Source organism: Pipistrellus kuhlii, unplaced genomic scaffold (assembly GCF_014108245.1).
Source record: "Pipistrellus kuhlii isolate mPipKuh1 unplaced genomic scaffold, mPipKuh1.p scaffold_m20_p_20, whole genome shotgun sequence".
NCBI lineage: Eukaryota > Metazoa > Chordata > Mammalia > Chiroptera > Vespertilionidae > Pipistrellus > Pipistrellus kuhlii.
This window is the reverse complement of record NW_023425516.1, coordinates 5,024,685-5,044,832: the sequence shown is the minus strand read 5'-3', so window position 1 is coordinate 5,044,832 and position 20,148 is coordinate 5,024,685. Positions and strand designations below refer to the sequence as shown.

The window sequence follows — 20,148 nt, the reverse complement described above, 5'->3', positions numbered from 1 at the left end:
GTGTGCTCTGGGCCTTAGCAGCCATTGTATTGAACCTCATAGTCACCCGAATGGTAGATAACTATTCTCTTCATTTTTGCAAACGAGGAAACAGGAGGCACAGAGCCATTACTCCAAGCCACACAGCTGGACTGGAACCCGGATACATATGCACCTGAGCCTCCGACCTCTGACCCTTCCTGCCCTCACCCCTCCTTGCCTTCGCTTAAGCTCTGCCCCCTGCCAGACACGCACCGTCCGCGTCTAAGTCCTACGCCTGTGCCAAAGCCCAGGGCAGGGCCGCCTCCTCCCTGAAGCCTTCCTGGGTTGCCTCAGCCAGCGATGCTCTCTCCCTTCCCCCCACCCCCTTGCTCCGCCAGGTGGGGGCAGAGCTCGTCTCCACCAGGTGCTCCGTCTCCCAGGCCGCCTCCGCTCGGGCTGCCCTCCTGGGAGGCCCGGCAGCTGCTGTGTGCCCCTCTCCTGGGCGCAGCATGCCCGAGATAAGAAGCAGAGGGGCCTGTTGACTCTGCCCAGATAACACTCGCCGGTCCCCTCGGGGTGGCCCGTCCTGGTTGACACCCAAGGAATGCCAGGGGCGGGGGCACAGGGAGAGAGGGGGCCTCGGTGCTGTGATGGGCGAGATACCAGCCGCAGAGACTGCCCTCCCGTCTCTGCCCCCTCAGCCCACGGTGGGAAGACAGGAGCCTGCCAGCGGGGCCGGGAGCAGGACGTGTAGGTGTGGGTGCAGGGCTGTGAGGGGGGGGGGCAGGACACTGGCCGTGGGGGTGTGTACCGGCCTGAGGTCGCCCCCTTCTCCTCCCCAGCAGGCCCAGCCCCGGGCCCAGACCTCCTTTGGTTTCCTGTGCGTCCTAAGGGCCCACGTTCCTCGGTTAGGGGAGACCCAGCAGAGAGAGAAGGAGTGGGAAAGGGGGTTGTTCCTGCCGCACCTCCACCTGCTCCCCCACTCCAGCCGAAGCCAGGGGGACTCAGAGGCTTGGAGGCGGCCCTTGCTGGCAAAGGAGGGGTTCTTGCCCAGAGCTGCCCCAGGCGAGGGGGGGTGAGGAGGGCAGGGTCCCGCCTCTGCAGCTCCCGCCTCCCAGCCCGGGCAGGAGCCCCCGGGGCAGGGCACAGGGCAGGGCACGTGCCCGGTACCTGCCCCTCCGGGTGGGGACAGGACGGCCCGCTCCGGCCGGAGTCACGTCCCATCTGGGCGTGCAAGGCGGGTGCGCTCCTGTGCACTTTGGGGTCCGTTAGAGCCGTCAGGCGCCGTGTTGTATTGCCGTCAGTACGTCAGCGTGGGCTCCTGACCGGCGAGGAGAATGTGTTTAACCGGCGCCCAGCGCCATCCCCACGTCGTCAGGGTGACCCAAGGCTCCTCCGTGGGCCTCTCCAGGCGCTGTGTCTCCTTAGAGCCGGGCTCCCGGCCTCAGGGCCCACGGGCTCACGTGCTTCTGATTGGCTGCTTCTGAGGCCCTGGTGGACGGGTCCTCGGGAGAGGCAGGTCCGAGGAGCCCGGGTCCGAGGGAGTGAGGAGCCGCCACGCAGGCTGGTGGGAACCGCACGTGCGAAGGGGGAGGGGCCGGGCCAGGTGTGGCCAGGGCCGGGTGTTTATTCTGAGCAGGAGTGGGAGCCCTGGGGCAGTGGGGCATCAGGCACCACCCCTCCCTCTGCCCTGACACCAGCCTGTGCCCAGAAACCTTTGCCCTGCAGTCCCCTCCCTAGATGGGGTCCCCAATGGAAGCCGAGGAGTCCCCGAGATGCCAGGGAATCACCCCAGTCCCACCCTCCCCGCTCCTGTGTCCCCCCACCCCCCATGCCCTCCCTGAAGAGACCACCAGCCCCGTGCCAGGCTCCGCTGGTGGGAAACCCAACCCAACCCACCCCCCTTCCCCTCCCCAGTCCCACCGGCCGCCCCCTGCCCCGCTGTTTGTGCTGTTAAATCCCACCACACAGGTCAGGGCCGGCTTCCCGCCTCGCCTCCCCTCACCCTGATGGATGCCAGCGGCCGGGCAGCCCCGGGAGAGGCTTCTGGAGCCAGGCACCCCATAAATCACCGCGCCGGCCCTATCTCATGTAAAAAGGTGTGCCCCGGGAGCGCCCCCGGCAGAGGGACCCTCTCACAACCGCCCCATTCATTACCGCATCAGGCCAAGCCCGTGCTGCCATTTTTTATCTCAGGTCTGAAAAGGGATTGCCTTCACCCGTCCACCCCCTTCCAAAAACCTCCTTTCCTCCCCCCTCCCCCCCACAAAAAAAAAAACACCCTAAAAAGTAAAATAAACGTTTGAAGAACAAACGTCCACGCTCCTCGCTTTAGGGGAGAACCAGCAGAGGGAGACGTGGTGGGGAAGGGCCCTGTTTTCTTCCTTTCAGGGTGGGGAGTGACGGCGTGCGGAGGGCACGCGGCGGAATGATTTTTCTGGGTCCCGGGACCCCGGGGAGTGGCGGTTGCCATCGTCCCATTTTGCAGACAGGAAAACTGAGGCCCGCCCGCAGCTCCAGGATCTGTGCCCTTTCTCTTGCGTGAGCTGGGCCGGAAATGGGCCCAGGGCGGCTGTTTAAATACCGAGTCCACACCCACCTCGCTTCTCTGCAGCTGGGACGCTGAGCAGGTGCATCTGGCTTGCCTCCTCGACAAAGAACCAATGAGAAGGAAACAGAGAGGCTTTCTCCCGGAGGGAACCGGCACCGGTGAACTCACCAGCTGCCCCGGGCTCCGACCCCCCGCCCTGGGGCACTCGGCCCCCGTCACATGCACAGAGAAGCTGCCTTGGCTTTGAGTAAGGTGACCAGGCGTCCCGCTTTTGATGGGACGGTCCCGATTTTTGTTGTTTTTATTTTAATTTTATTATTATTATTTTTTAAATTTAAAAAAACATTTTTTTATTGATTTTTTACAGAGAGGAAGAGAGAGGGATAGAGAGTTAGAAACATTGATAAGAGAGAAACATCGATCAGCTGCCTCCTGCAAACCCCCTACTGGGGATGTGCCTGCAACCAAGGTACATGCCCTTGCCCGGAATCGAACCTGGGACCTTTCAGTCCGCAGGCGGATGCTCTATCCATGGAGCCAAACCGGTTTCGGCACAGTCCTGATTTTTAACCATTTGTCCCACAGCGTTTTTTTGTTTTTTTTAAACGCCGAGGGATGTGGGACAAATGGTTAAAAATTGGGCCTGTCCCACCAAAAGCGGGACGTCTGGTCACCTTGGCGTTGAGGGACCCCACAGAAGAGGGCGAGGCCAGTCCCCCCAGCAGCGCCTGCGGGGGTGGGGGGCGGGCAGGAGGGGGTGCTGGGCAGGAGGGGGTGCTGGGCAGGAGGGGGTTTTGGGCCGGAGCCCCAGCAGCGGCATCAGCACAGGCTCCAGCCCAGCATCGGAGATCTATTTTTGGAGGCCCCTGATTCTAAGAACACTGCTTTTCCTGTTTGAATCCATATGTGTTTTAATGAGGTGAAGCTAACAAAATTAATCATCTTAAAGCGAACACTTCAGAGACGTCGCGTACAGGAAGAATATCCTGCAGCTGCCTCCTCCGTCCAGCTCCACACATCCCCGTCACCCCGGGAGGGGACACCATCCCCATTAAAGAGTGGACTGTCCACTCTCCCTCCCCCCGGCCCTTGGCCCCCTGGCCCCAACACCCCACAACCACCAACCTTTCTGTCTCTGAGGAGTGACCTCCTCTGGACATTTCATTCTATTGATTTTTTTTTTCACAGAGAGGAAAGGAGAGGGATAGAGAGTTAGGAACATTGATGAGAGAGAAACATCCATCAGCTACTTCTTGCACACCCCCTACTCGTAATGTGCCCACAACCAAGGTACGTTGCCTTTGACCGGAATCGAACCTGGGACCCTTCCGTCCGCAGGCCGACGCTCTATCCACTGAGCCAAACTGGGTTCAGCTCCTCTGGACAGTTCAGACACATGGAATGGGACAGTACGAGGGTTCCTGCCTTCCCTCAGCTCCGTGACATCCAGCTTGGCGTGTGTCGGTCCGCCCTGCCTTTTCAGGGCAGAGTGGTATTCCATCGCGTGGCCGCACCACGTTTGCGTGTTCACGCCCTCGCGGGTGGTGCGTTCCTTGTGAAACAGATCAGCAAACCATTCTCCGTGAGGCCGTGAGCCCCTCCCCTGTGCCAGACCCGTTCTGACGTCGCCGGCCACAGGCTTTTTGTTGGAACACAGAAAAGCGATGTGAAACGCAGGCTCTGCGAAGTAACAAGCAGCATCTCTGTCTAAGCAGGCTGTGACGTTACTCCTCATTCAAAACGTGATGTGAAGAAGAAAGCAGGATCATGATAACAACAATTACGTGCCCTAGCCAGTTTGGCTCAGTGGATAGGGTGTCGGTCGGCCTGCAGACTGAAGGGTCGCAGGCTCCATTCTGGACGGGGGCATGTGCCCGGGTTGTGAGCTCCATCCCCGGTAGGAGGCGTGCAGGAGGCAGCCGATTGGTGAGAAAATCAGAAAAGAAATCAGAAAAGAAATACATAAAAAAAATATACAATAATTACAGCATCCAATAAATGGCCAATCACATAGCTCTCATTGCTGTGTTAGTATATTTCATCCCTCAACACGTGCTCCATGCCAGGCACCATGCTTAGAGCATGACATATGCGGCCTCATTTAACCCTTACGATGACCCTGGCCCTTAGCTGTCCTTGTGTCCCTTTTACAGATGGCAAGGCTGAGGCCCAGAGAGGTTGCATGCTCAATGTCGGGTCCTGCAGTTCCTGGCCTCCCTCCAGGTGCTCTCAGGCTGGGGTGGGTACAGAGCTGCCACATGAGTCGAGATGTTACGACAGGGGAAGAAGTGGACAGAGTGTGGCAGGTGCCTGGATGGACAGCTCGAGCTCGGCCGCCTGCTTCATCCTCATGCGGTTTGACCACGGACGAGGTGCCTCTGGCTGCTGAGCAAAGATAATTTGTACCGTAAGGTTTTCCTTCTGTGAAAAAGGGATGGTTCAGATCTGGCTGTGCTTTTATTTTCTAATACATTTTTATTGATTTCAGAGAGGAAGGGAGAGGGAGACTGAGGTAGAAACATCCATGATGAGAGAGGATCATGGATTGGCTGTCTCCGGCATGCCCCCTCCTGGGAATGGAGCCTGCAACCCGGGCATGTGCCCTTGACTGGAATCAAACCAGGGACCTTTCAGCAGGCTGACACACTACCTATTGAGCCAAACCGGTTGGGCCTGGGTGTGTTTTTATTTTATTTTTAAAAATATATATATATTTTATTGATTTTTTTTACAGAGAGGAAGGGAGAGGGATAGAGAGTTAGAAACATCGATCAGCTGCCTTCTGCACACCTCCCACCGGGGATGTGTGCAAGCAAGGTACATGCCCTTGACAGGAATCGAACCTGGGACCCGTCAGTCCCCAGGTCAATGCTTTTATCCACTGAGCCAAACCGGTCAGGGCTGGGTGTGTTTTTAAACCAATGCTTCCCAAACCAACCAGGGACCCCACCCCTGGGGACCCAGCACATCTGGCTGTATGGTGCTGGGCGGGGCCTGAGCATCTGCCTGTCTGCCCAGCTTCCTTTTACTGCTGGTCCTCGGACCACACTTAGAGTCTCGAGGGACTAGAAGACGTGAATTGTGATCCCAGCTCCGAGGTGAGCCCCCTGTGGCCCCTTAGGCCAGTCTCCTGCCCTCCCTGAGCCTCAGTGTCTTTCCCTGGCCAATGGGGGCATTGCCTTCCTCCTGGAACATTCTCCAAAGAATTAAAAATGGGAGCAAAGTTATCATTCTTTGTGTACAAGCCAGAAAGCCACAGACAACTTTGGGGGTGAGGGTGTCCCCCCCCAAAACTCCCAGGAGCCTCTGGGCAGGTGCTGGGGGAAGCGGGGGGCGGGGAGAGGGGGGACCTGGCACAAAATGGGGAAGGAGGAGGCCAGAGGTGGCTGGGCCCGGGAGAGGTGGCTGGGAGGCCCCCGTCCATCACGGAAATGGCCCATTTGCGATGATCGGTGGCCCAGGTGTTAATAACGCTAATGGCAGAGGAAGGGTAAACCGGCCACTTGGCTGAACAGGAGAAATATGCAGAGGAGAGCGCGGGCCCCCATAAATCAGCCGTGGGCAGCGCTGCGAGGGAGGCAGGACTTAAAATTCCGGTCAGGAGACGGGTCCTCTCATAATCCGAGCCGGAGAGGTAATTTATTCTGTTTATATCTCTTTACTGCACAGCGAGGCTGGGAGCAGGAGCCCTCTGCCGCCATTCTGCATCTTAAATATTAGTCCTGAGCACCGGGGCCCGGTGTTTATTTCGGGATGGGGGGATAGGCATGGGCCCGGGGGCGGGGGGCGGGGAGAGCAGGCATGACGGGCCGGAACACATGTGGTCTCACTGTCCGGTGCTGTCCACAATGATGGCCTGGGGTCCCCTTTCCCCACGCTGAGGGCGCGGCCGGGGCTGGCTCACCTCCTTATCTGCGTGCTCCCAAGTATTTTCCCCCCTCAGAAACCTCTTATTTCTAAATGATAATAAACACCATGATGGAGTGATAGAAAGAGACTGGAGGAGGAAGGGACGAGGTGGGAGGGAGAGAGAGAGAAACAAGGGCAAGCACGGAGAAGCCAAGCCCTCGTGTCTTTTGACCTTGGCAGTTTTCTTTAAAAAAAATAAAAAAAATAAAAAAAAAAATATATTATATATATATATATATATATATATATATATATATATATATATATATATATTAGATTTTTTTACAGAGAGGAAGGGAGAGAGATAGAGAGCTAGAAACATTGATGAGAGAGAAACATCCATCAGCCGCCTTCTGCACACCCCCACTAGGGACGCACCCGCAACTAAGGCACATGCCCTTGACTGGAATTGAACCCAGGACCCCTCAGTCCTTAGGCTGACGCTCTATCCACTGAGCCAAACCAGTTTCGGCTGACCTTGGCTGTTTTCAACAGTGCCCGGCCCTTCTGGCTGGCTGTGTTCAACCCGGGAAGGACGGACGGACGAATGGACGGACGGCGTGCTGAACAGCACCCAGGGAGGATGCGGCGGGGAGACTCTGCGTTCCATAGACGCTCATTTCTTTCAGACTGAAGCATTCATTCATTCACTCACTCACTCACTCACTCACTCATCTAGGTAGTTACTGGATCCAGAGTGAGGCTTTGCCCGGGCCAGGCTGTGCCTCGGGTTCAGGGGAAACGTGGCTTCCGGAAGCAGATGTTGCTGATTGGAAACCTGGCGCTGCTTCTCCCTAGCTCTCTGACCGTGGGCAGCTCACATCACTTCCCGGGCCTCAGTCTCCTCATCTGTAAAATGGGAGCGACAGCACTCATCCTGAAGGGGTGCCGTGAGGACTGGACCAGGCTCTGGACAAGGCAGTGGGGCAGTGGTCCTGCAAGTTCGGAGGAAGAATCAGGAGTTTGACACAGGAGAAGCACCCTGGCACAGCCCCCCGCCCCCGAGGGGGACTCCAGCCCTGGGTGCAGGCCCAGGCGCGGGGTATGTATGCTGCACAAGCATCGTCCTCTGGTCACACTGAGGAGGTGGCAGTGGGTGTCCAGGGACAAAGGTCCCTTCCCGAGGCTGCCCCTTCTCCATGCCGCCTTCCTTGGGAACTGCCTCCCTGATGCTCAGGGGCCTGATCGTGACCGTGACCTGGACCGGGACTGCAGGGCCCGGCACAGGGTGGGACGGGGTGGGTTTCTCCGCCCTGAGCCCTGGGCCCAGGAGGCACTGGGGAAGGTGAAATGAGCCCATAGGGGGAGTTAGTCCCACGCACAGACTGTGACCCCATAGATGAGCATCCTTCTGAAGCCTGGTCCCTGGGGCCACCCTCTGGGAACTGATGCCCCCAAGTGTCCCCTGACACGAGAGAGAGAACTTTCCCTTTTACTTCCCTCGGGCTGACGCTGTGGGTATGCGGCAGGCACCTGAAGACCCTGTGTGCGTGTGCATGCGTGCGTTTGCGTGGTATGTGTGTGGTGTGCGTGTGTGCACGCGTGTGCATGTGCATGTGCATGTGCATGTGCATGTGCATGTGTGTGTGTATGTGTGTATGATCTCTCATTTTAAAATTAAGAAGAAGAGGAGAGAAAAAAGTCTGGGAGGAGATGCAATGGCTACATCCTCCTGTGTTTGAGATCCGGGGTGACTCCATGCGCTTCCTGTTGTGTGTCTGACACGTCTAAGTTTCCCACAACAAGCCGTTGCCGGTGTCAGGTAGAGACAAAGGCGAGAAAAGGAAGGAGGGAGAAAGCCAGCCGCCGGGCCTTGCTCCTGGGGAGCCCGCGGGGAGGAACAGCAGGCGCAGGGCCTCAGCACGCACGCACCCCATGGGGCCCATGTCTCCCCGACTCCCCACCCCCTTCCCTTCCCGCCACCCTAAATGGGCGAGATCCCCACCCCAAGCTCGGGTGGGAAGGTCCAAATGCAGGGCACTCGCCCGTTTATCTTTATCTCCTCCGTCAGCAGAGTCTGAAGTTGGCCGGGGACGTAAGGGGCACCCTTTCCGATCTCTTTGTAAGTGGGGGGTAGGGGGTGAGGCGGAGAAGGGGGGGCTTGTCTTGAGGATGTGGCCTCAGGTCTCCTAAACCTCCAGGGCTCTTTCCCAGAGGCCCATTTACCCAGGGGACACAGCTCGCACTGCGCTGCTTTGGGATGGCAGAGCACAAGGGGGGAGGGGGGCATCTGTCCTAATACAGCCTTGCAGGTAACAAGGTGGGCTTACCAGCCTGGTGCTGTTTGTTTGTTTGTTTGTGTTGGCACCTGGAATCGAAGGGGGCACCATTAGGATGGAAGCCAGAGTGTTTTTGACATCCTGGGACAAACAACCCAGACATCCATTCATTCATCCACATTGCTAAGGCTTCCGAAACCGGTTTGGCTCAGTGGATAGAGCCTCGGCTTGCGGACTGAAAGGTCCCAGGTTCGATTCCAGTCAAGGGCATGTACCTTGGTTGTGGGGCACATCCCCCGTGGGGGATGTGCAGGAGGCAGCTGATCGATGTTTTTCTCTCATCGATGTTTCTAACTCTCTATCCCTCTCCCTTCCTCTTTGTAAAAAAAACACACAAAACAATAAAATATATATTAAAAAAACATAGCTAAGGCTTACTGCGTGCCGAGCGGGTCTGTGTGAGATGGGGTATCACATCAGCACCCGGAGATACCCAGCCAGTGCAAGCAGCCGTAAAACGCAACAACAAAAAAGCAGCTGCTCTCATTTCCTCACCGTTACCCCAAAACTCCTCACGTAGACAGGGAGATGTCCTCGGACCCGCCGAGTCTGCATGCTGTCAGAAACAAGAGCCATAAAAGAATAACTCCATTTATTCTGAGTGACTATAAAGACAGAACGAAACAATAATAAAGGAAAAAAGAAAAAGAAAACCACATAGCACGAGGGCAAAAAAGAATTTTTATTAATATTTCTTTTTAGAAAAGTTGATTTTTTTAATGTGTTTTATTATTTTTTAGGTAAACCTCTTTCTGCTTCCCCTCCCTCACTCGGCCCACCCTCCTCTCAAAAATATAAAAATGTCCAATCGCAGGTAACTAGAGTACAATAAATAAACAGTAAACACAAAAACATACTTTATTTGTTTCTTCTTTATACAAAATAAGGAAACTAGAAGCGTCCAACTTCCAAAAAAGTATAATACTGTACATCCTGACGACCCAGCCTCCAGGCCCCAGGCAGGGCTGGGGGAAGAGGGGGTTCTGTGGGACGGAGCCTAGACATCTTAGCGCCTTGCCCACGGGGAGAGCAGGGTGGGCGAGTGTTCGAGTCTGGCCTGGACCCTGGGGCTCAACATAACCATCCAGGAAGGAGGAGGGGAAAGCGGGGAGTCTGCTCAGACCGCGCCCCACCTTCCTGGAAAAGCTGACCTTGGTCCTCAAATCGGGCCACCAGGGGGCGCTGACGCGCAGGCGGACTCGTCTTCCAGCGACGCCCCGGGTCCGGCGCGGTCCTCCCTCTCTCTCTCATCCTCCCTCCCCAGCGGGCGCGCGCTCTCCATCCCTCTCTCCTCTTTCTCTCTCCCTCCAATCTCTCCCCCCTTTCCTTACCGTCTTGTTGGAAAGACGGGGAAAGCAGAGTGAGACATAAGATGGCAAAAATGCTGCTCGGATGGCAGAGGGAGGGACCGGCCTCCGCCCCCTCTGGGTCCATGGAGGTGGGGGTGAGGCCGAGTGCAGAGCGCGCTGCGGGCCTCCTGACCCTCTTGCAGGGCTGACTTTGGTCCCGGGAAATGGCTCGTGGAGGCTGCCGGGAGAGCGATGGCGGAGGATGGGGTCCCGGTGGCGACGGGGGCGGCCCCCTCCGCGCCCCGCCGAGCGGCTGCAGCTGCGCGTCGAATGCGGACCCGGGAGAGCACCCCCGAGGGAGCCTCCAGGGGGCGTTTTGGTTTCCGGGGACGCTGCGTCCATCCGTCCGTCCGCCCGGGGCGGGGGCGGCCCGTTCCCGGCGGCCTTACCACACGGCGGCGGCCTCGTTGAGCTCGGGGTTGGGGTGCGCGAGGGCCCCGCTGTAGCCGCCGGCGCCGCCCAGGGGGAAGGGCGGGCTGGGGCCCCCGCCGAACACCTCGCCCGGCAGCGGGTGCAGCGCGCCCGGCAGCCCCGGCTCGGGGCTCGGCGTGTCCGGGTGCGAGATCATGTCGGTGAAGCGGGGGTTGTCGGCGGCGGCGTGCGGCGCGGCCAGCGGCGGCTCCAGCGCGCCCAGCGGCGTGGGGCCGGGCCCGGCGGCCAGGAAGCCGGGGTCGGCGGGGGACTGCGCCTGCGAGGGCGGCCCTGCCGCGAAGAAGTCGTAGTTGCCTCCGGGCGCGTAGTAGTCGCCTTGGTAGTCTGCGGGGGGAGAGACAGGCCGTGAGAGGGGCGGGGGGGGGGGGGACCGGGGACCGGGGTTCGGGGACGGTGACCAGAGTTCGGGGACCGGCGATCGGGGACCGGGATTAGGAGACCAGGGACTGTGGTTCGGGGATCGAGGTTAGGGGACCGGGGTTTGGGGACTGGGGGCCGGGGACAGGGGTTCAGGGGCCGGGACCGGGGACGGGGGACCAGGGATCGGGGTTCGGGGACCGGGGTTAGGGGGCCGGGGACCGGGGTTCGGGGATCGGGGTTAGGGACCGGGGTTCGGGGACGGGGAGCCTACGGCCAGAGGCGGGCAGGCGTGTGTGGGGGCGCCGGGAGAGGATATTAACGGGGGTTTGGAGGCGCGCGCGGAGACAGAGGGAGAGGTCGGCCCAAAGCGGCGCGGGCGCGGGGCCCAGGGGTCCTGTTGGGGAGAGAGACACGGAGACACCGAGAGGGAGGGAGAGACGGGCGATGAGAGACAGTGGAGCCGCTGCAGAGACGCGAAGGGAGGCGGGAGGGATGCGACTTGAGCCCCCAGGTCCCAGGCAGGTGGCCGGCCGCGGTGGCCGCGGAGAGGGGCTCGGAGCCGGGGAGAGATGCAGAGAGCGGGGACAGGGACCAGCAGAAGACGGACAGGCGGACAGAGGGACAGGGGACGGGAGAGGGGCCTGCGAATCCCCAAGTCAGAGACCGCGAGGCGGCGCGCCGGGAGGTGGGAGGGCGAGTGGGACGGGCTGTCCAGGAGGGAAACGCGAGGCCGCGGCTCGAGGCGCCCAGGAGCCAGGCGGAAGGTCCGGAAGGACCGGAGGACAGAGGGCGGTGCGGTGAGGCAGAGAGGAGGCCAGAGACGGAGCGGAGCGCCGGGGAGGAGCGGGGCGGGTGCGGAGACCAGACCGGAGCGCACAGCGGGCCGGAGGAGCCTTGGCCGGGGCGCGGCGGGGCGGGGCGGGGGGACCCCTGGGCCCCGCGCCCGCGCCGCTTTGGGCCGACCTCTCCCTCTGTCTCCGCGCGCGCCTCCAAACCCCCGTTAATATCCTCTCCCGGCGCCCCCACACACGCCTGCCCGCCTCTGGCCGGGGCGCGGAGGGCCGGGGGGCTGGGCCGGGGCGCGGAGGGCTGGGGGGCTGGGCCGGGGGTGCGGAGGGGCGGGGCCCTGGGCCGGGTTGCGGAGGGGCAGAGGGGCTGGGCTGGGGATGCGGAAACCCGGGTGCAGGAGCGCCAGGCGGGCTCCGCGCCCCGTCCTCCAGCTCTGCGCCCGCCGCCTGGCACCCAGACAGCGGGCACAGCGCCCTGGGAGACGGGGCGGACTCGGGGTTCCGTGGGCTCCCCAGCCTCACTCCTCAGGGCGGCCGGGACCCCAGCGTCTGACGCGTTTGGGAACAGGGAGCCCTTCTGAGAACCGGGTGACAGTTTGGGGTTCTCTCTCCAGAAAGAGGCGCACGTGTGCGTTCTGCCCACAGTCAGGAAACACGGGGACTCCGGGTCACAGCCTGCCCATTCCCAACGAAGTCTCTCAAAGCCTCTCCTCCAGATTTATCCAGAGCCTGTTCCCACCCCCAGGCCAGCCCCTGAGGGAATGAGGTGTGGAACCCCACAAAGGGAGCGCCTGCAGCCCCGCCCCGGCGACAATAACCCGCTTTGTGCGGCGGGAAAACCGGGGCTCCGGGGGCCAGAGTCTCCCCTGCAAACGCACACACCTGCTCAGTCTCGGGGTCTCAGTCCCCGGCGAGCTCCGGAGGCTCCCTGCCCCCCCTCCCCTCTCCAAACCCCGAAACCAGTCCAAGCGGAGGTGTCTGGACCGGAGGCGAGGCTTGGGGATGGTCCACAACAGCCAAAACGCTCGCCAATTAATTACTTTTTTTTTTTTTTAAAGGAAGCACTCATTCTATTCTCCCGAAACTGAAGCGGAAGGTTGGAAGCGAATGTGGGGTCCCTCAGGGGCAGGAATGGGGAGCGGCAGGGGCCCCGCTGCGCGCGGCCGGCCTGCGCGGGCCGGGCCGCGTCGGAGCGCGCCGCCCCCGCCCATATGGCGGCCAGGCGGCGGTAATTGGCACAAACGCCTCTGAAAGGGGCACAAAGGCCGCAGCTGGGGCTTTGTCCGCGCTCCCACGGGGCGCCGCCGCCCGCGCCTTTCTCCCCGCCGCCGCCGCCGCCGCCGCCGGGATCTCCCAGTGCGGATTAGGCGGGGCTGCTTCGCCGGGGATCGGGGGTCCGGCGCCCCCATTCCCGGGAAGAGGGGCCCGGGTGTCCAGGCCCGACCCCAGCCAGCAGACGCGCGGTTAAAGGAGGCGGCAGGGAACCCTTGGTTAATGGCCCAGACAGGGAACATTCCGGACTGGGTACCGCCCCACCACCTCCGAGCGCAGCCGCTGAGATTTTGTGCCGAAGGAAGCCAAGTTAGATGGAGAGGTCCCCATCCAGGCCGTCCTGAGCGTCTGCAGCCGCTCCCCCGCTCCCCCCAAAACAACAACAACAACAACAACAACAACAAAAACCTGGGCCCTGCCATCGCAGAGTCTCTCCCCTAAAAGCAAAGCCACGAATTCTGTCCACGGTTTCTGGGGACCCTGGCCAGACGGGAAGGTCTGATGTCCGGGCCTGAGGATGTGCCAAAAATGTGTCCTCTTTCCCCGGGGCCGCCTGGGGCTGGGCTCCTGGCTCTCGCCTTCTGCTGCCACCCAAACCCCCTTTTCTAAGAGGAGTCGCCTCTCCCCAAACTGAGCTGCTAGCTCGCCAACCCCCCGCAGGCCTGTGATCCTGAGCCGCTCAGAGTGGAGACCCATCAGGCACAAGCCCTCCTGGGGCTCCCCACATTCAGAGACCAGAACAGCGGGGGGGGGGGGGCGGTTTGGGAGGTGGAGGATGGTAGTAAGCTTGTGCTAAAATGCCCCGGAGTCTCCAAAGCCTGGGCTGGGAGCTGGGATGGGTCTCCCGGGAGCAAGTACAGGAACAACGGAGGGGAGGAGAGAAAGAACGGGATGGAGGAGAGGGGGGGAAGGAGGAAGAGGAGGGGTGACCAAGAGCCATGTTCACCCAGCACTGAGCCTGGTAACATCCGCCACAGAACCGCTCTTCACGAACTCCTGCTACTCGCCCCCAGGCCCCCAAGACTGAGAGCTGGCACCTGGGTTGGCCCAGTCCCCGAGCCCCCAAATGCCGTTAAACACAGGTGTCCTGCCCAGAGCAGCTGCCTGTATGAGGGCTACAGGTGCCAGAGGCGGCGAGCACAGGCCCTTGGCTGCCGAACCCCAGTCAAGACATTGGGAGCTGGAGAGCAGGCTTCGGGATGAATCCTGATCCCCGCATCCCACGGCTGGCCCACTGCCCTCCAGTGCCGAGTTCCTGCGGGCGCCAAGTACCCCAGGCTCCAGGGGGGTGTGGGGGACAGGAAGGAGGCTGTGCATCCGGGTGGGGCCGGGGGCATGAGGATTTGTAAGTGTCCGGCTTGGTCTGCCGGTGGACGTGTGTGAGCCTGGATTTCCCAGGTGTGTCTGTCAGTAAGTGTGTCTGGGGTGGGGTGTACTGTGTGTGTAGTCATGTGTCCCCGAGGTCTCTGAACTCCAGTGTGTGTGTGCGCGAGGGAGTGTGTCCCGTGTGTGCGTGTGCGTGTGTGTACTGCTGTACGGGTGAGTGAACCGCGTGCCCGATTTCACATCCAGGAAGTATCTGTGGGTGAGTGTGTATGTGTTGATGTGTGTCTGGTACAGTGTGTCCGTTAGGGTCCTGCATGATAGAAGTTGGGGGGCGGGGGTCCCTGGTTGCAGCCCAGAGCGGTAGGATCGGCCATAAGCTCAGCCTCTGGTGTAGGGCAAAGCTCTCAGGGGTCTCTTACCTCCATAGTAAGTGTATGGAGTGGACCCCAACATTTCAGACTCGTCCAAGCGGCCCCCCAGGGGACGCATGCGCCTCGGACTCCGAAAGAAGGCGTGTCTCCGGGCGCCCAGCGCGCTCAGCTGTTTCATCCTGCGCTCTTTGGACCGCCGGTTCTGGAACCACACCTGGGGCAGAGGAGGGGGCAGTGAGCCTGGTGGCTGGCATCCTCTCCTGGCCCTGGGCCGCCCCTACTGGGTCCTAGCGCCTCCTGCCTCCAAAACTGCCCTGAGGTGGGGGACGGGGCGGGGGGGGGGGGGCGGATTAGGCCGGAGGGGTGGAGAGGGGCCTCGGTGAACCAGCCAAGGGTGAAGGATTTGGCGGACCCTTGGGGCGACTCATAAAGACTCAGGCTTCCCGGTCCTCACCCGCCCGCGGCCTGACAGCTTTATAAAAGCCTCCCACCCCGCCTGGCTCTGCTCTGGGCCTCCGGCCCCCAGTCGGACTCCGGCCGTCGGTCTGTCTGCCTGCCCCGGCTTTGGCGCAGGGAGGCCCTGGAGGAATATCAGCCCCTCCTCTGCTCCGTAGGGGAGAGGAAGGGAAGCTTAACACCTTCCTAGAAAGGCGGGGCGGGGGTGAGGTGCCTGATGACTCTGGCTGCGGGTTCGACCCACTGGCCCGGCCCGAAGCGCTCCGCTGGCCGCTGGACCGGAGCCCGGCGTGGGAGTGGGGCGCGCGGCTCCCCTGGGCCTCCCAGCGCCCGGCGGGGGAGGCGGGAGGGGGCCCCGGCCGGGCCGCACCTGGATGACACGCATGTTGAGGCCGGTCTCCTGCGCCAGCTGCTCCCGGATGTGGCGCGTGGGCTTGGGCGTGGCGGCGAAGGCGGCCTTGAGCGTCTCCAGCTGCTTGGCCTTGATGGTGGTGCGCGGGCCGCGCCGCTTGGTGCCCGAGTTCTGCTCCTCGTTCTCGTTGTTGGCCGTCTCCTTGTCCGACGACGTCGAGTTGTCCGTCTCCTTGGGGTCGTCCTGCAGCGGGTCCTGGAGGTCCGGGGACAAACTGCGGTCCGTACAGGATGACACTGCGGCGGAGGAGGGAGGGCGAAGGGGGCAGCGGCGTGAACGGGCTGTCCCGAGGCCGCCCCCACCGGGAGCCGGTTCCAGCCAGCCGGCCGGCGGAGACCACCGCCTGCCCCGCGGGGTCCGCTCCCAAACCCTGCTACGGCCCCTCCCCCAGGCCCGGGCCCGCCCCCTCCGTCCAGGGGGGCCGGGCCTTTGGGGGGACCGCTCTCCAGCCTTCTCCGCGCTTCCTGCCTAGCGCTGGGGGCGGGGGCTGCGCGCGCTCCGGAGAGGGGTCTGGGGGAGGGTCCGGGTGCGCTCCGGGCCTCAGATCTCAGCTTCCCGCTCCCGCCTCGCCTTCCGATTGGAGTCCTCCTCCGGGTGCGGGGAGAAGCGAGCAGGAGCCCAAAGGGAGCGGAAGGGAATGGCGCAGCTCCAGATGGGGAAGGTGGCGCCGGGAAAAGGCTCCCGAATGGGAGGCGGGGAGGGGAAGGGCTGGGGGTGTCCAGTCGGCCTGGCTTCTATTCTCTGTCCTACCCCGGCGCCCGGCCGCCTCCCCCAGAGCCGCCTGCGGGGTGGCCGGGAGCGGGGTGCCTGCCCCGCGCGGGCCGGGAGCTCTGGGGAGCCGCGGAGAGCGCCGGGCAGGCGGCGCCGGCGGGAGAGGAGGGAGGCCCTACCTGAGTTGAGGCTGCCCTCCTTGAGGCTGGGCGAGCTCAGGTAGTCGTCCTTGCACACGAACTTGTTCTCGTCGATGACGTAGAGCTCCTCGCCGGTGGACAGCTGCTTGTTGCACACCATGCAGGTGAAGCAGTTGAGGTGGAAGACTTTGCTGCGGGCCTTGCGCACCAGGTCGCTGGGCGAGATGCCCTGCGCGCAGCCCGCGCACTTGGTGCCGAAGCGCCTGCCGAGGACACAGCACAGCCCGTCACCGGGCAGCCAGAGGCCCCGTCCTCGCCAGCCCCGACCCCTTCCCTCCCTCCTGGCTTCTGAGAAGCTCCATTCCTTCCCTGTCCGATGAGACCTCGCCGGCCACTCTGCTCCCTGGCTGAGCACAAGGAGACCAATGTCCCCCGGCTGCTCTTGGGCTGGGACCGCCATGTCTTGCTCAGGTTTATTTGGATTCCACCCGGCTTAGAGCAATGGGCATAGCCTTCAGCCAAGCGGAAGGCCCAGAGCACACCCCAAGCTGCTCCCTGTCCCCCCACATTCACCTGGGATGCTCTGGGCAAACCCTCCTCTCCAGGCTGGAAAGGCGTTTGAGCCAGGCGGGCAGGGTTTGGACCCCTCGTTGGCTGTGCCTCCTGGACCCTTGGGCCTGGCTGGCGGTTGCTAGCCTTTGGCGGGAGATAGCCGGTGGCTGTGAGCCTTCTCCTGAGCGGGACCCAGGCTGAGAGGAGGGAGCCTTCTGCCCACTGCAGGCACCGCCAGCGCCTGGGGCTTCCCGGTGCCCGCTGTGGGGTGCAGCGCAGCTAGTGGGGGGGGGAGCAGTGGACCCCAAGAAGCAGGGACTGAGATTCCAGGCTCCCCCCCCCAACATCTCTGGCCCTGGTAAGCAGCAGAGAAATGTAGGCAATCCAACAACTACCTGGCCAGCATGGGGGGTTGCTCAAACTCCGCCCCCCCTTCACCCCTAGGGCCTGGTCTAAATCCTTTTCTTGATCAGGGAAGCAGGCCAGTCTCCTCCGAGCGGGAGAGGTGGGGCTGGGGAGGGAGAGGGCGGGACGGTGGGCCCCGCACCTGCTCACACCCAGGTCTCCGAACAGTGAATTTGGGTGACGTTGATGTAGTGGGGGCATTAGAAGCCATAAGTCACTGGTGGCCTTATCCGGCCGCGTAATTGGCCATATGCACCTTATCAAAAATCATTAGGTGCCTTGTAAGCCTTGCCACATTAGGGCCACGGCTCCCCAGGCCGGGAGTTTACACGTGTAAAGGCGAGGCTGACATTTTCTCTGGTTCAGATTCCCCAGGCCGAGCAGCTGGGGTGGGGGGGCAGGCTCGCTTTTCCCTGTCCCTCACGCCCCCTTCCCTGGGCCGGCATTCGCACTCACAAAGCTGCTCTCCAGGGCGGGAGGAAGCAGGCAGGGCTGAGCTGCTGCAAATCCCACTGCCTTCCAGGCCACCCCTGGGCACTTCCCAGCTGGGGAAACTGAGGCCAGAGCAGGGACCATCCCTAGCCTGCCCGAGGGCCCCTGTGGGCAGCAAGGGGAGGGAGGTGGCGTGGGGAGGGAGGTGGCGTGGCCCAGGCAAGACCCCAGAGGTCCAGATTCTCAGCTTGGATTTCTTGGGTACTTTTCAACGTGGGAGGAAATATTTACGGAGTTGGGGTGAGGGGATGAGGAGGTACAGGGTCCCTCCCCCCAACATCAGAGGGAACCCTCCTGGCGGAGCCCCAGGGCACTGGGAGGCTGGTGTCTGTCCAGGAGGGTCCTGGGCCGGCTGCCTGCCCGCCCGGAGGACAGCCCCTTGGCCAATGCAGTCTGCCTGGTGGGGGAAGCCTCCAGCCACCCCTAACTTTGCAAAAACCTTCCTCTCTCATACTCCGGGCTCCCACCCCGGAATTGCAGCTGCTGGAAGGGGTAGGGACAGGCAGCGAGTAAGTTGTCAGAGCTTCCTCCCCCAGGGAATCTCCGGTCCGAGCCCACCGGGAGGCAGCTTCCGTTTGGCTCCGCCCAGGCTCCGGCCCTTTCCTTGACCAAGGACAGGGGAGAGCGGTGGCCGGCCCCTTCTGAGCTGCAGAGCCCGGGAGGAGGCGGCGTCCCCGTCCCCAGGCCCCCGCGGCCGCGGGCCTCTCACCTGAAGAAGTCATTCTTGCAGTAGAGCTTGCCCTCGCGCGAGAAGCACTTCTCCGAGAGGTTGGTCTTGCACTCGCAGCACTGCACGCACTTGATGTGCCACGCGCGGTCCAGCACGTTCAGCAGGAAGCGGTCGAGGATGGGCCGCTCGCAGCCGGCACAGTGCACCATCATCGCCGCGCGCCCCGGCGGCTCCGGCCGCCTCGCCCTCCCCTGGGCCCCCGGCCCTCGGGCCCCCCGGCCCTCTGGCCCCCCGGCCCCGCAGCTGCGCTCCGCCTCTCCGCCTCTCCTCTCGGGCGAATGCCGGGCGAGGCTGGTCCGGACCAAGACTCAGCCGCCGGTCAAGTCCTTGGGTGATCGCCGGCCTGGCGCTGGGCCGCCCGGGGTGGGGAGGGCAGCGGCGGCGCTCACAGCCTCATGCCCGGGCCCCGTGCGCCCCGGCGCCGGTTCCGAGCTCCCCCCCAGGCGTCTCCGGTAGCCGCCGGCCTCGGCGCTGCGGAGCGGCTCTCCCGGGTGGCGGCGGAGGCGCCGGCACTTTCCCCCACTTTCAGGCGGTCCCGATCCTCATCTTTGTCTGGCCGCCGCCTAATTCGCGCATCCTTATTCAGATTTGGTGACGTGGCGCGGCGCGTAGGGGGCCCGCCGGCCAATGGGCGCGCGGTGGCCATAGCAACCTCTTAAATTTATAGCATATCTAAATTGGCTACAGCGTTGCGGTCCGGACAGAGCAAAAAAAACAAGGCATCCGTATTGTTGAGTATTAGCTTGTACCTGGTTCGGAGGCAGGCGAAGTGAGTATTTACCTTACAGTTGGGGGCTGGAGGCGGGGTGGGGGGGCGCGCGCGATCTGAACCTGCTTCTCCCTCCCTCTCTCCTCGCAAGTATTTGGGGGCCGGGATTCCTGGGCCTAGTGGGGGAAGGGACCTCTAGCCCCATTCGCCATCCCTGGAACTTGCAGAAGTTGCACGGGGTTGGAGCACGCTCTAATCCGCCTTCTCTTTCCCAGCCTGGCAGCCCGGATGGGAATCCCTCTCCCGGGCGCTTCCCCAGATCTGCGCCTCGGAGCTGCTTCAGCGCGGCTCACCGGGCTCCCAGCGCCCGCCGGCTTCTTTTGTCATACAAGGGGCTAAGGCCCAGGTGGCCTTTGGGGCTGGGGGGTGAGAGGGGGGAGAGGGAGAGAAAAAGGGAGAGAGGGAGGAGAGAGAGAGAGAGAGAGAGAGAGAGAGAGAGAGAGAGAGAGAGAGAGAGAGAGAGAGAGAGAATAAGAACGGAGGCCTTTGAGTTGGTGTATTTCCCCCCAAACAGGCCCAGGTTCAGGTTGTGGAGGGCAGGCCTGTCACCCGCCCGGTCAGAATCTCTGAATTTCAGGCCTGATGCCAACACCCATGGAGCTCCGGAGGAGAGGTGGGAGGAGAAGGTCAGGGTGAGGGGTCTTCCTTGAGCCAGCTCAGAGGTGGCGGTGGTCACGGGTCTCTCCTTTCCTCATTGCACCTTCAAGATCTGGGTCCAGCCGGTAGGGCACCACACCGCAAAGCAGGGAACGGGGAACGCTAGCGATGGGGCGGCTGCTGCTTGCACATGCAGAGATGGGTGTGCAAGTTCTGCCTCAAAGGACGCAGCAGGAGCGGCTGTGTGTGTGTGTGTGTGTGTGTGTGTGTGGAGGGGTGTTGGTGT

The 20,148-nt window shown here is 62.2% G+C and overlaps 1 protein-coding gene across 1 annotated transcript; it reads right to left on the bottom strand.

The window, feature by feature from the left end:
* Positions 1-10,179: 10,179 nt before the first annotated feature.
* On the bottom strand, positions 10,180-19,230 carry LHX5 (LIM homeobox 5). Its single transcript, XM_036449666.2, has 5 exons — positions 18,476-19,230; positions 16,357-16,580; positions 15,425-15,702; positions 14,647-14,812; positions 10,180-10,805 (listed from the first exon to the last, which is right to left on the bottom strand). The coding sequence occupies exons 1-5, from the start codon at positions 18,646-18,648 to the stop codon at positions 10,435-10,437; spliced, it is 1,212 nt and encodes a 403-aa protein (XP_036305559.1). The 5' UTR covers positions 18,649-19,230; the 3' UTR covers positions 10,180-10,434.
* Between the last annotated feature and the right edge of the window lie 918 nt (positions 19,231-20,148).

Bases quoted from the DNA above. Each gene is read 5' to 3' on its own strand.
- LHX5 (XM_036449666.2), bottom strand. From the start codon at position 18,648: ATGATGGTGCACTGTGCCGGCTGCGAGCGGCCCATCCTCGACCGCTTC. The intron at 14,813-15,424 runs GTGCGGCCCGGC...CCTCTGCCCCAG, and splicing joins TCAACATGCGTGTCATCCAG to GTGTGGTTCCAGAACCGGCG. The intron at 10,806-14,646 runs GTAAGAGACCCC...CTCCCCCCGCAG, and splicing joins TCCATACACTTACTATGGAG to ACTACCAAGGCGACTACTAC.